We start from the raw sequence: 14,785 nt of genomic DNA, 5'->3' as shown, positions 1-14,785 counted from the left end.
AAATATGAAGACACACACCTGTTGGCTATGACGTCTGCTCTGGCTCAAACACAAAGCTCGACGAGGGACCGTGCTGCTATGGGTGCTGCCACGTTGAACTGCCAGGTTGTTCAGGAGGGGGTGGCCTGGTCGTCTGCTGATGTGCTAGACTTGGACGTGGTTGATGTCGGTATATGGAGGGATGCGGCTACTACTGCTGGGGCTGTAGCACAGGACGGTGATGAAGAAGAGGTCTAAACAACAGCGATCGTCCAAAGGCGGTCACGTCATCGTAGAGTTCGTGTGTCAAGGTAGCCTGCAAATTTTCATGACGATTATTAAGTATGCACGTCAAAGTATGTGACAACATTACTTAAAGAAAATATATCTTACCGCGTACTGCCTAGAGCCCGAAGTATCATAGTTCGGGTACATATCCTACGGAGCAGGGTCAGGTATCTCCTCTGGGTGAGAATGCTCAACGATGTGTAACCGTGTTCCGGTCATGTAGCGTCGCAAATAGAGATTGAATTCATTGAGATCAAAATTGTGATTCTCGTGCCATAGATGTGTGTTTGCTGTCTCCCATTCTATAACATACGGCTCTAGTCTAACTACCCACTCAGCAGTTGTCCTGGTCATGCCCTTCCTTGTCGTCCTAAAATTGTGTTGTGTGTTCAACAATTACCTAATGCTTCGAATGGATTACTATGAAAGATAATGCAACATTGAAATATTGGTTAATACCTATGGATGTCTGCTGGCACTGGGTTCTCTGTAGGGGGAGGCACCCAACTGCAGACGACCAAATTGCCTCATAACCCTCTGTTGTGCCATCTCCTCGACAAAGACATCGAAGATGATCTTCGATTTCATCATCCAGCAATGTCGGTCCCTTGTGCATAGCACAGACATACCACCAGGGTATCTCGCATGTATTGCTGCTTCCGTGTAGGGCTGCCAGATGACCCCAGTGTATGCATGGAACTGTTCGTTCAATGCCGTGTATGACTTCCTGGTCTGATCAGCAAAGCGTCTCTGCAGAAAACAAAAGTTAGTAGCCCGCTAGCATTGAACTATCTATTGTGCACATAAAATTTGCATTAAACTATAACATGATACATACCTCGCGACGTGTCCAACACAGACCGAAATTAGGCATGTCAATGCCGTCAGCATGAAACATGGCGTCTAAAGATTGATTAACACGTACATCCGGTCGCCCTATAGAGAACCTCTCCCACGACCATAGCTATAGGAATAGAGGGCATCCAAGAAGGGTTGGCTTTTTCGATGTAAGCCGGCAACCGTTGCACATACCTCGGTATGTAGCTACTAAGACCGCTGAACACCAACTCCTCTGTCTGATCTGATCCGCCGTCTGAGCACTCGCTATCTCGAGTGCCATAGGGATGTAGAGCGCGCTAATAGTGGTGACATGGTTCTCTGTGAACATCACCTTGCCCAAAAGCCACATTAAGTAGGCCTCCAGGCTCCGAGTGATCTATTCCGCACTCAACGGCGCCCGGAACTTCTAGATCTGCATTAAGCAAAGAGAAAGTTTTAGTAAAGCCATAGGTATTTTCTGTAAAACCATATGCACGATAACTTGAAGATAAGAGGTAGGGGAACTAACCTAGAAATTGAGCAACCAATCATACTTAGGTCCATGATGCTCGCATACCGGATCCGGAGCACCCGAAAAAACACCATGAAAACGTTGTGTAAGACCTAACTCCCAACCAACCGGTGCGTCCAATGGTCCTATGGCATGATCTGCCAACGATAGTCCGAGCAAAAGTGACACATCCTCTAGAGTAGGAGCCATCTCCCCATCGGAAGTGAAACGTGTGGGTCTCTGGCCTCCAACGGTCCACTAAGTAGCTCAACAAAGAGGAGTCGATGGCGAGGCGTTTCTCACCCGGGATAGACTCAACCAGACGCGCGAAAGATAAAAGGCCGGCCCATTTGAACCTTCATCAGAGAACATTTCAGTTAGTTTCTCCCATTAATATGCATGTCAGTGTGCAAATTAATAAAGCACGTATCGCTCAACCCATCCTGGGTGTATCATCCAGATCTCCGTAGGAGTGCGAGTGACCAGAGGCTCAAGGTTGCGCTCATACCATATCGCAGCACGATGACCCCTATCAATGTCCCCATTCAGCAACCACATTCCCGACATTCCTGCACATAAAAAATTCAGAATATAGTGCCACACTTGATACAAATTCAGAATATAATGCCACACTTAATACAAATTCAGAACGTAGTGCCACACTTAATATAAATTCAGAACGTAGTGCCACACTTAATAAAAATTCAGAACGTAGTGCCACACTTAATACAAATTCAGAACATAGTGCCACAGTTAATACAAATTCAGAACGTAGTGCCACACTTAATACAAATTCAGAACATAGTGCCCCACTTAATACAAATTGGGAACATACTACTACTAGCTTAGCTTCTTCCTCTCCCTTTTACTCCTCTACTTCCTCTACCTCCTCTTCGTCCCCGGTTGCCTCGTCCACGCCCAGTACCACTGGCAGTGACGAAAGTGGGACAATTAGTGTTCCCATGACCAAATTCATTGCATAGAATGCATTGCCTAGTCGGACCTCCTGCTTCAGATTCATCCATATCATTCCGGATGCGCTGACACTGCCGTCTGCCTCTACTTGTACGCATATGCTCTGGGTTTGGAATGTAACGCCTTTCAGCGGGGTTGACATTGTTGAAATTACCCATTGATCGAAAACCCATCAGCTCACCTATCCAGGTATTCAGGACAGATTCTTTCATAAAAAATGGAGACACAAATGATATTGCGTCCATTCCAAGCTGCTCGCAAGCAGAAAGTACATGTGAGCAAGATAGGTGAAGCAATTTCGGTTTGTTGCATGTGCACTCACACGTTGGCCAGGCTTCATTACCAATTTTCACCTCATGCGTCCTCAACTCATTTGCACATCCGAATTTGTTGTTGGCTAAGGGGACCTCAAACCTTCTTTCTTGATTAACGATGGGGACTACAGTGTGTGACCTAGCTTTTTGCATCTTGTTGTCCATGTACTTCGTGACTCTTTCACAGTAACATGTATTCGGGTTGTTCAAGATATGTTGTTCTGCTTTTTGACGTCTATCTCTGAAATACTTCACGGTGCCATAGAAAATACCCTCAATAATGGCTATAAGTGGCAATGCCTGGTTTCCTCTGAGGACAAAGTTGTATGTTTCCGCAAGGTTCATTGTCATGACACCGTACCTTGCTCCATGTGTGTCATGTAGCAAAGACCACCTCTCCAGAGGCTCATGCTTTATCCATTGCTGGAAGGTTTTAATCGACCTCCCGAGCCATCTCCTAGTACCAGGTGGGTCAAAGCCTGGCAGGTCACATAGCCCAACAGGCTCCTCCTCCATGGCCGATGTTCCTGTTGCCAACCGTGCAGCTACTGCTTCAACATGTGCCCTCACCGCTGCATCTCTTGCAACTTTCCTGTCCCTAACGTCTCTCTGCGTGCACCAACGGCTTCGCAAGTCCTGCCATGGAGCTTGTTCCTCAGGGCCTGGGTATGTCAGTGTCCTTATCACACTGAGTATACCTGCATGCCTATCATGAAGGATGCACACATTGGGCTTCTCCTTCACAACTGATGTTTTCAACTCCCTGAAGAACCATGTTAAACTTTCAATGTTCTCACTCTCCACAAAAGCAAATGTGAGTGGGACAACATGATTTTGGCCGTCTTGGCCTATGGCTGTTAGGATCTGACCCTTGTACTTGCCAGTAAGAAAAGTACCATCAACACATATCCCCGGTCAGCAATGCCTGAAAGCTTCGATGCATACACCGAAAGAGAAGAAGAGACGATGCAGCACCCTCACAGTTGGGAACTCTGGCATGAACAAGTCTTGGATATTGATATAGGTGCCTGCATTCCGCTGCTGAGGGTGTGGAGGTGCTGGACAACAGAGTCATATGCATCAAAATAAGAACCAAATCTCCTCTCAAGCACCGCATGCTTAGCCCTCCAAGCCTTGCCATAAGAAATTCTGGACTTGAACCTGGCGAAGACTTTTGTCTGGATTGCCTTCACTTCCATAGCTTTTCCCTGCACTATCTCATCGTAAAACAACCACGCAATAAGCGTCGATGAAAGATTGGCATGATCTTGAGGGATGCAGGGAATAAGACAAGTGTGATTAACTAAGTCACTTTTCACCCAACTTGTGTCATACTTAGGGAGAAAGTCGTGCACCCTGGCGGGACAATCTGCGTTCTTGCATACCATTCTCAGGAATTTTTGACTTGACACCTGAGCTGTGAAAACCCTTTGCGTGGAAATTGCCTAATTAATTATTGCATCCTTCAGGGCTTGCTTGTTGGGATACATAGCACCCGTTCCAGGCAGAATCATGTCCATCGTTCACGGTCATTGAAGATGAGAAGTCATGATTCCATGATGCAGGATTCAAGACCTCCTCTGCATTTTCTTCTTCATCCGACTCTTCCGAATCATCGGCATGACCCCTATCAACATCGGTGTCTTCTTCTTCCATCTGGTCCTGCATGCGCCCATCTACCTCGTCAGCGTCCACCTTGCCACTGTAATCACCATCGGCATTTCCTCCATCTACCTGACTACTCTGCCCTGGTTCATAACCATCAGCATTTCCTCCTTTTACCTGACTGCTCTGTCCTGGTTCGTAACCATCATCTCCAGCATTTGACATAGATAACTGCCTCCCTCCACTGCTCTGCCCAGGATCGTAACCACCCTCGCCTTCATGTGCAGTGACTTCCTTCACGATGGGAAGGACTAAGGAAATAGGATTGCATCCCCTGCGTTCACAACCTTGTAACCACTGCACCCAATCGGAGTCTTGCTCTATTGGCCTCAAATAAAAGTAAATTATTGAACTTGACCATGTCCACAATGCATGAACACCGACGGTGTGTGTTTCGGTATCAAGCCCTAAACTTGCCGCGATCCATTCTTTCAACTGACCGACATGCCATGTTTGAGGTGAGCTCATTGGCACCTCTATGTGAGTAGATTCACTCAGATCAGCTCCCATCTCAGTTGTTTGGACAGTACCAGGACCGTAGTAAAATATGAACTTCACTACATCAGACATCTCGGCTCACCTAATTTATTTTCAACAATGAAAGACAAGTATTAAGCAACAACTTGAAATACCCCCACTACTAAATATTAGACATGTGTGTGTGTGTGTCTATATATATATATATATATATATATATATATATATATATATATATATATATTAGCTAGCTATATATTACGGAATATTAACGGAGCAACTAATTCAATTCACACACCTACTAATATATTATGAATATTTGCCGGAGCAACTACAAATATTGATAGATTTAAATATTTGACATCTACATATATTACGGATTTTACCGGAGCAACTCCAATTACTGACACACCTCAATATTTGACATCCACAGATAGTACGGAAAATTACCGGACCAACTACAAATTTGCACACAACTAATTAGTTGACATCTAAATATATTTACATTTACTACCAGAGCAAATAAAAATAATCGCACACCGGAACCGGAAAATGAAATGCTCACCACGCCCACCTAAATATTTACGTTTACTACCGGAAGCAGCTCCAATTACTAACACACCTAAATATATTTACGTTTAGTACCGGATCAAATAACAATAATTGCACGCAACTTCAAAAAATAAAATGTTAGTTGAAATATACCCTTGAAGCGTGCGTGCAAACGACGAACGGTGGCCTTCAATCACCGGAACCGGAGCCGGAAAGTCCACCGAAGTACCGAAGCTTCACCTCCACCACACTGCCCAAGCTTCAGCACCACCACCTCCACCTCCACCGCCCCCACAACCTCCACGAATGAGCTGAAAAAATGATCCAACAAAATGCTCACCACGACCACCACGAGCTACCCCATCAGTAGATCGAGGTCTCTTTTGGCTCCCCTAACTATGTAGAACCCATTCACGGTGCCAAATCCGCAAAAAACCAGGTCATTTTGGTGTATTAATTGGAGCTATTTCGTGTAAGAAAGAGGAGGAAGGAAGAACAGAGAGAGGGCAGCGTGGTGGGAGAAAAGAGAAAGGAGAAGGAGAAAGGAGAAAGGAGGAAGGGGCATGCGCTGCGGGGCCACTCCCTGTTGGCCAACAGCTGACCGATCGGTCGGCAGCTGGCTGACTGGGGCGCCCGTGACCCAGCCGCGCTGACAGCCAGCGTTGCGACGGCCCGGCCAATAGTCGGCCTGCACGTGGCCGAGTGGCCACCTGTCGCCCCGCAGTTGGCTGATAAGGCCCAGCCGGCCCGCTACTGGCTGATTAGGCTTAGTCGGCCCGCTCCTGGCTGATTGGGTAATATTTTCAAAAATAAAAATATCAGCGTAATATTTGTGCAAATTAATAAAAAATGTATTATTTAAAAAATTTGCTGGAGCTCGGTCCCTAAAATGCCCTACTCGCGTTTAGATCACTACTTTAGTGATCTAAATGCTCTTATATTTCTTTACAGAGGGAGTAGTAGTATAATTCATGGCCGGAAAAATGCAAACTTTTTTAAAAGCCTCAAATGACTCACATTCTGCTCTTCTCATGACTCCATTTTTTCTTCATACGTTTGTATTAGACTAGCTGAATGCATATCCATGGAGATGGAACGGAATTAGCTTTCTAGCTAGGCAGTACTGAGTCGTCAATATATGTATAACTCATTAATATTCAGGAAAACATCCTTATGCCACTATCTGCATTTGCTATCGATTAATATTTTGACCACCATGGTTCAGTATGGTGCAAAATCTATAAATGTACTGAATAATTGACCGGTGAAGAGCATTGGCTTTATGGTGTCTTGACTTAATTACAGTGGTCATCTCTGCATTTTTGCAAACTAATCAGATGGCACAGTAAACTGAACCTTTAAAACCTCACATAATATTGAGATTGCATTTTTTTTATGCCTGACTTGATGGGCCAAAGAGGATGCAAATGAATATGTCAAGGTGGTTATCAATTATCATTGGTGCATCAACAAATCTACACAATTTAGACTGCGAGATGATTAAAATATAAGGGAGACTTGTTTCTCATTTCAAACAAAAATAGGGTGACTTGTTTCTTTTCTTGAAAAAAAGTCAGGTTGCACATGTACCTGTTTGAAGGGGGTGTGTGTGGAATTTATGCCACTTTGCTTGAAATTTTGTCATCTTGGGTTATCTCTACATATCTATGATGCAAGCGAATTAGGTGTGATGACAGGTAAGGAGAATTTCTTATACTCGACGCAGGTAAGGAGAATTTGTGCGTCTAAGGCCACTCGGACGCAGATAAGGAGAAAAATTGATGTTTTCAATAAATCATCCAATATATACACTGCGTGGTAGCTTGTAACAGTAAAAAAAGCTAGCTTCAGTTCGTCAGTAGCTACCTTTTAAGGGCACGTTACGTGTTGGTTAGTCCTGACTGCTGGCGATGCATCCAAATGAACCATGCATATATGACCATCTTCGTTTCATGTTTGAGGCATTAAGAGTTGCCGTGTCAGGTCAGGTCAGATGGAGAGGAAGCTCTTGACGGCAGCCCTGAAGGTGCGCGCCACAGCGGCCTAGGCGGCCTGCGTCAGGTGCACGTCGTCCCAGTAGAAGTAGCGGCCGGGGTCGTCGCAGAGTGTGTACTGCCGCGTGCCGTTCTCGTCCTCCTCGCCGCAGTAGCCGTCGGGCCTGAAGCTCTCGCAGCATGGCCGCAGCGTGCTCGCGAACCTCTTGACATTGCCATCGTTGTTGTCATTGTCGAGGAGGAAGGCGGCGAAGGGGATGTGGACGTCGAGGAGGAGGAAGGTGCGGTTATTGGGGTCGAGGGTGCCTATCGCATTCATGCTCCAGCCAACTCATACAAAAGTCCGAACTTATGGAGGGAGGTGGGCAATATATTTCAACACTCCCCTCACGTCTAGGATATTTTAGTCCTTAGACGTGGGATCGATGTAGGCCGCAGAATCATTTTATTTAATACTGCGTTGGCAGGGTTTGAACTCAAGACCTCGTGGTTCTGATACCATATTGAATTCATGTTCCAGCAAATTCATCCAAAAGTCTGAACTGATGGAGGGAGGTGGACAATATATTTCAACAGTGCCGAGGACCGACCGGAGCGCAGCGTTGTGCTGGGCAGCACCGGCGTTGGCCAGCAGGTCGCAGCTGGTGTAGTTGAGCGGGCGGGTGAAGATAGGCGTGCAGCCCATGTGGTGCAGGTTGGTCACTGTCGGTGTCAAAACCGGTGGATCTCGGGTAGGGGGTCCCGAACTGTGCGTCTAGGATCGATGGTTACACGAGACAGGGGACACGATGTTTACCCAGGTTCGGGCCCTCTCTATAGAGGTAATACCCTACTTCCTACTTGATTGATCTTGATGAATATGAGTATTACAAGAGTTGATCGACCACAAGATTGTAATGGCTAAACCCTAGAAGTCTAGCCTGTATGACTATGGTAATGAGTATCCGCTATCCGGACTAACCCCTCCGGTTTATATAGACACGGGGGATCTAGGGTTACATAGAGTCGGTTACATAAGAAGGAATCTTCATAGCTAGTCGCCAAGCTTGCCTTCCACGCCAAGGAGAGTCCATTCCGGACACGGTTATAGTCTTCGGCCTTCATGTCTTCACAGCATATCAGTCCGGCCCATGGACAACAGGCCGGACACCCGAGGACCCCTTAGTCCAGGACTCCCTCAGTAGCCCCCGAACCAGTCTTCAATAGCGAGGTGTCCGGCACACAAATTGTCTTCGGCATTGCAAGGCGGGTTCCTTCTTTAACAATTTCCAAGTAGTGTATTCGGCCGTAGATTCAATGTCTCCCCTCGACTTCTGCGCGTTTAATAACTTCGTCCCCCACGTGTCGAGCGAATGCGGGGGGTCAGGGTATTTTTGCAAATAACACCCTATTTAGGCCGGGAAGAGCGCCTATTTAAAGAGATCGAATCTTGGATCCATTCAACATCTCGCGGAGAAAAATCCCCAAAGACTACTAGGAGAAGACATTCCAACATGGCCAACATTCCCAGTTCCTCCTTCAACAAAGAGAGAGGCGAGTGGGAGAAGTGCTCAGTGGCCCACAGCCAATTAAAGAAGCTGCAAACACAGGGATTCCTCCCCCCTGCAGATCTGGTCCCTATTCCAGCAGGGCAAGCCTCCCTTAACGGTGAGACCCAGGCGGAGGATTTTCCCAATCCATCCGGGGGGAACGAGTTTGTTTCGTCCCTTATCTGCTAAGGGGCGTAGGGTTTCCAATCCATCCGTTCCTCCTGGGGCTTCTGGAGTACTATGACCTTCAGCTGCACAATTTTACCCCGGCCTCCATTTTGCACATTGCGGGCTATGTCGCGTTGTGCGAACTGTTTCTGGGCGTTGAGGCCCATTTCGAACTGTGGAGAAAGTTGTTCTCCCTTGTCCCGCGCAACGACCAGGGGTCAATATTTGAAGTGGGCAGAGCCGAAGTATGGCGCGTCGCCGATACCGGATACCTGTCCAGCACACCAAGGAAGGCATCTGAAGAATGGCCTTCCGAATGGTTCTATATAGAAGACGTCGCTCTTCCCGACCCAGTTCGCAGGGGTCTCCCAGAATTTGCAAGTGTTCCCCTGAAGAAACGTCACAGCTGGCGTCCCCGAAGTCTTGAAGAAGAGGACAGTGCGGAAGTTTGTCAGCTCCTAGGCAAGATAAGGATGCTTGCCCAGTCCGGTTTTACAATAGTGGAGGTAATGGCGACCTCCATAGTGCGGGGGGTTCAGCCTCTTCCATACAGAGGGCTCCCGATGTGGCACTACAATGGGGAGGTCGACGCCTCCCACTGCGGTCGGAAAGGTCCGGACACCCCCGCCGTTCTGGCCAAGGTACTGGCCGAGCTGTTCAAGGGGGAGGAAGTAGAATTTCTCCGCATGAATCGGAGAGAAGGGTACTCCATGTACAACCCTCCTAGCTCGGTGAGTCTTAACCTCTTTGCTTTTATTCACTCCGCTTTCGTAGCCATCTTTAACAAATTCCCCATCCGTTTATTTTGAAACAACACTGGCAGAAGGTAACCGAGGGGCTTAGTAGCCCTGCCCCACAGCCGGAGAACAACAACCGGGAGCTTGATCCTGTGTTCGAAGAGGACCCGGATATATTCGTGGTATTCGCGGAAGGAGTGTTTTACCAGGCTAGCTATGACGGCACGAAAGTGGCCATCATTGCCGATTATCCTGGTCTTCTTCCAGCTTTCCACGTAAATAATGAGGAGAAATCCCCCTCGAAAGAGTTTCCTCGCACGGCCTCACCCATCGCACTGTCTCATGCTTCAAAGGGGAGGCGTTCGGCACGTCATGCTACGTCGGGGATGACTCCAAGAAGAGTGGCTCCCGTGTTGGGAATCGTAGCATAATTTTAAAATTTCCTACGCTCACCAAGATGCATCTATGGAGTATACTAGCAACGAGGGAAAGGAGTGCATCTACATACCCTTGTAGATCGCGAGCGGAAGCGTTTCAATGAACGTGGATGACGGAGTCGTACTCGCCGTGATCCAAATCACCGATGACCGAGTGCCGAACGGACGGCACCTCCGCGTTCAACACACGTACGGTACAGCGACGTCTCCTCCTTCTTGATCCAGCAAGGGGGAAGGAGAGGTTGATGGAGATCCAGCAGCACGATGGCGTGGTGGTGGATGCAGCGGGATGTCGGCAGGGCTTTGCCGAGCTTATACGAGAGAGAGAGGTGTTGCAGGGGAGGAGGGAGGCGCCCAAGGCTGTGTTGTTCCTGCCCTCCCTCCCCCCCCTTTATATAGGCCCCTTTGGGAGGGGGGGCGCCGGCCAAACCCATCTAGGGTGGGGGCGGCGGCCAAGGGGGGTGCCTTGCCCCCCAAGGCAAGTGAGAAGCCCCCCCCCACCCTAGGGTTTGCAACCCTAGGCGCATGGGGGGAGGCCCATGGGGGGGCGCCCAGCCCACTAGGGGCTGGTTCCCTTCCCACTTCAGCCCACGGGGCCCTCTGGGATAGGTGGCCCCACCCGGTGGACCCCCGGGACCCTTCCGGTGATCCCGGTACAAAACCGGTAACCCCCGAAACTTTCCCGGTGGCCGAAACTTGACTTCCTATATATAATTCTTCACCTCCGGACCATTCCGGAACCTCTCGTGATGTCCGGGATCTCATCCGGGACTCCGAACAATTTTCGGGTTTCCGCATACACATATCTCTACAACCCTAGAGTCACCGAACCTTAAGTGTGTAGACCCTACGGGTTCGGGAGACATGCAGACATGACCGAGACGCCTCTCCGGTCAATAACCAACAGCGGGATCTGGATACCCATGTTGGCTCCCACATGTTCCACGATGATCTCATCGGATGAACCACGGTGTCGAGGATTCAATCAATCCCGTATACAATTCCCTTTGTCAATCGGTATGTTACTTGCCCGAGATTCGATCGTCGGTATCCCAATACCTTGTTCAATGTCGTTACCGGCAAGTCTCTTTACTCGTATTGCAATGCATGATCCCGTGACTAACGCCTTAGTCACATTGAGCTCATTATGATGATGCATTACCGAGTGGGCCTAGAGATACCTCTCCGTCACACGGAGTGACAAATCCCAGTCTTGATCCGTGCCAACCCAACAGACACTTTTGGAGATACCCGTAGTGCACCTTTATAGTCACCCAGTTACGTTGTGACGTTTGGCACACCCAAAGCACACCTACGGTATCCGGGAGTTGCACGATCTCATGGTCTAAGGAAAAGATACTTGACATTGAAAATGCTCTAGCAAACGAAACTACACGATCTTTTATGCTAAGCTTAGGATTGGGTCTTTGTCCATCACATCATTCTCCTAATGATGTGATCCCGTTATCAATGACATCCAATGTCCATAGTCAGGAAACCATGACTATCTGTTGATCAACGAGCTAGTCAACTAGAGGCTTACTAGGGACACGTTGTGGTCTATGCATTCACACATGTATTACGATTTCCGGACAATACAATTATAGCATGAACAATAGACGATTATCATGAACAAAGAAATATAATAATAACCATTTATTATTGCCTCTAGGGCATATTTCCAACAGTCTCCCACTTGCACTAGAGTCAATAATCTAGTTACATTGTGATGAATCGAACACCCATTGTGTCCTGGTGTTGATCATGTTTTGCTCTAGGGAGAGGTTTAGTCAACGGATTTGCTACATTCAGGTCCGTATGTACTTTACAAATATCTATGTCTCCATTTTGAACACTTTCACGAATGGAGTTGAAGCGACGCTTGATATGCCTGGTCTTCGTGTGAAACCTGGGCTCCTTCGCAAGGGCAATAGCTCCAGTGTTGTCACAGAAGAGAGTCATCGGGCCCGGCGCATTGGGAATTACCCCTAGGTCGGTAATGAACTCCTTCATCCAGACTGCTTCCTGTGCTGCCTCCGAGGCTGCCATGTACTCCGCTTCACATGTAGATCCCGCCACGACGCTTTGCTTGCAACTGCACCAGCTTACTGCTCCTCCATTCAAAATATACACGTATCCGGTTTGTGACTTCGAGTCATCCAGATCTGTGTCGAAGCTAGCGTCGACGTAACCCTTTACGACGAGCTCTTCGTCTCCTCCATAAACGAGAAACATATCCTTCGTCCTTTTCAGGTACTTCAGGATATTCTTGACCGCTGTCCAGTGTTCCATGCCGGGATTACTTTGGTACCTTCCTACCAAACTTACGGCAAGGTTTACATCAGGTCTGGTACACAGCATGGCATACATAATAGACCCTATGGCCGAGGCATAGGGGATGACACTCATCTTTTCTCTATCTTCTGCCGTGGTCGGGCATTGAGCCGTGCTCAACTGCACACCTTGGAATACAGGCAAGAACCCCTTCTTGGACTGATCCATATTGAACTTCTTCAATATCTTGTCAAGGTATGTACTCTGTGAAAGACCAATGAGGCGTCTTGATCTATCTCTATAGATCTTGATGCCTAATATATAAGCAGCTTCTCCAAGGTCCTTCATTGAAAAACACTTATTCAAATAGGCCTTTATACTTTCCAAGAATCCCATATCATTTCCCATCAATAGTATGTCATCCACATATAATATGAGAAATGCTACAGAGCTCCCACTCACTTTCTTGTAAACACAGGCTTCTCCATAAGTCTGTGTAAACCCAATTGATCATCTCATCAAAGCGAATGTTCCAACTCCGAGATGCTTGCACCAGCCCATAGATTGAGCACTGGAGCTTGCATACTTTGTTAGCATTCTTAGGATCGACAAAACCTTCCGGCTGCATCATATACAACTCTTCCTTAAGGAAGCCGTTAAGGAATGCCGTTTTGACGTCCATCTGCCATATCTCATAATCATAGTATGCGGCAATTGCTAACATGATTCGGACGGACTTCAGCTTCGCTACGGATGAGAAAGTCTCATCGTAGTCAACCCCTTGAACTTGTCGATAACCCTTAGCGACAAGTCGAGCCTTATAGATGGTCACATTACCATCCGCGTCTGTCTTCTTCTTAAAGATCCATTTGTTTTTTATGGCTCGCCGATCATCGGGCAAGTCAGTCAAAGTCCATACTTCGTTTTCATACATGGATCATATCTCGGATTTCATGGCTTCTAGCCATTTGTCGGAATCCGGGCCCGCCATCGCTTCTTCATAGTTCGAAGGTTCACCGTTGTCTAACAACATGATTTCCAGGACAGGGTTGCCGTACCACTCTGGTGCGGAACGTGTCCTTGTGGACCTACGAAGTTCAGTAACTTGATCCGAAGCTTCATTATCATCATCATTAACTTCCTCCCCAGTCGGTGTAGGCACCACAGGAACATTTTCCCGCGCTGCGCTACTTTCCGGTTCGGAAGGGGTGACTATCACCTCATCAAGTTCCACTTTCCTCCCACTCAATTCTTTCGAGAGAAACTCCTTCTCCAGAAAGGACCCGTTCTTGGCAACGAAGATCTTGCCTTCGGATCTGAGGTAGAAGGTATACCCAATGGTTTCCTTAGGGTATCCTATGAAAAAGACGCATTTTTCCGATTTGGGTTCGAGCTTTTCAGGTTGAAGTTTCTTGACATAAGCATCGCATCCCCAAACTTTTAGAAACGACAGCTTAGGTTTCTTCCCAAACCATAATTCATACGGTGTCGTCTCAACGGATTTCGCCGGAGCCCTATTTAAAGTGAATGCGGCAGTCTCTAAAGCATAACCCCAAAATGAGAGCGGTAAATCGGTAAGAGACATCATAGATCGCACCATATCCAATAGAGTGCGATTACGACGTTCGGACACACCATTTCTCTGAGGTGTTCCAGGCGGCGTGAGTTGTGAAACTATTCCACATTTCCTTAAGTGTGCACCAAACTCGTGACTTAAATATTCTCCACCACGATCTGATCGTAAGAATTTTATTCTCCTGTCACGTTGATTCTCAACCTCACTCTGAAATTCCTTGAACTTTTCAAAGGTTCCAGACTTGTGTTTCATTAGGTAGACATACCCATATCTACTTAAGTCATCAGTGAGAGTGAGAACATAACGATATCCTCCGCGAGCCTCAACACTCATTGGACCGCACACATCGGTATGTATGATTTCCAATAAGTTGGTTGCTCGCTCCATTGTTCCGGAGAACGGAGTCTTGGTCATCTTACCCATGAGGCATGGTTCGCACGTGTCAAATGATTCGTAATCAAGAGACTCCAAAAGTCCATCTGTATGGAGC

At 47.4% G+C, this 14,785-nt stretch overlaps 2 protein-coding genes across 2 annotated transcripts in view; one reads left to right on the top strand and one right to left on the bottom strand.

Moving 5' to 3' along the window:
- LOC109774312 (large ribosomal subunit protein uL1) overlaps positions 1–14,785 on the top strand; it is a 259,374-nt gene that overhangs the window by 27,702 nt on the left and 216,887 nt on the right. The window lies entirely within an intron of this gene.
- Positions 7,624–8,259, bottom strand: LOC141021439 (GDSL esterase/lipase At5g03610-like). The gene is made up of 2 exons (XM_073497299.1): positions 8,058–8,259; positions 7,624–7,880 (listed from the first exon to the last, which is right to left on the bottom strand). Exons 1-2 carry the CDS (start codon positions 8,257–8,259, stop codon positions 7,624–7,626), a joined length of 459 nt encoding a protein of 152 aa, XP_073353400.1.

This window comes from Aegilops tauschii, chromosome 4 (genome assembly GCF_002575655.3).
Source record: "Aegilops tauschii subsp. strangulata cultivar AL8/78 chromosome 4, Aet v6.0, whole genome shotgun sequence".
NCBI classification, from domain to species: domain Eukaryota; kingdom Viridiplantae; phylum Streptophyta; class Magnoliopsida; order Poales; family Poaceae; genus Aegilops; species Aegilops tauschii.
This window is presented reverse-complemented; position numbering and strand designations above follow the sequence as displayed.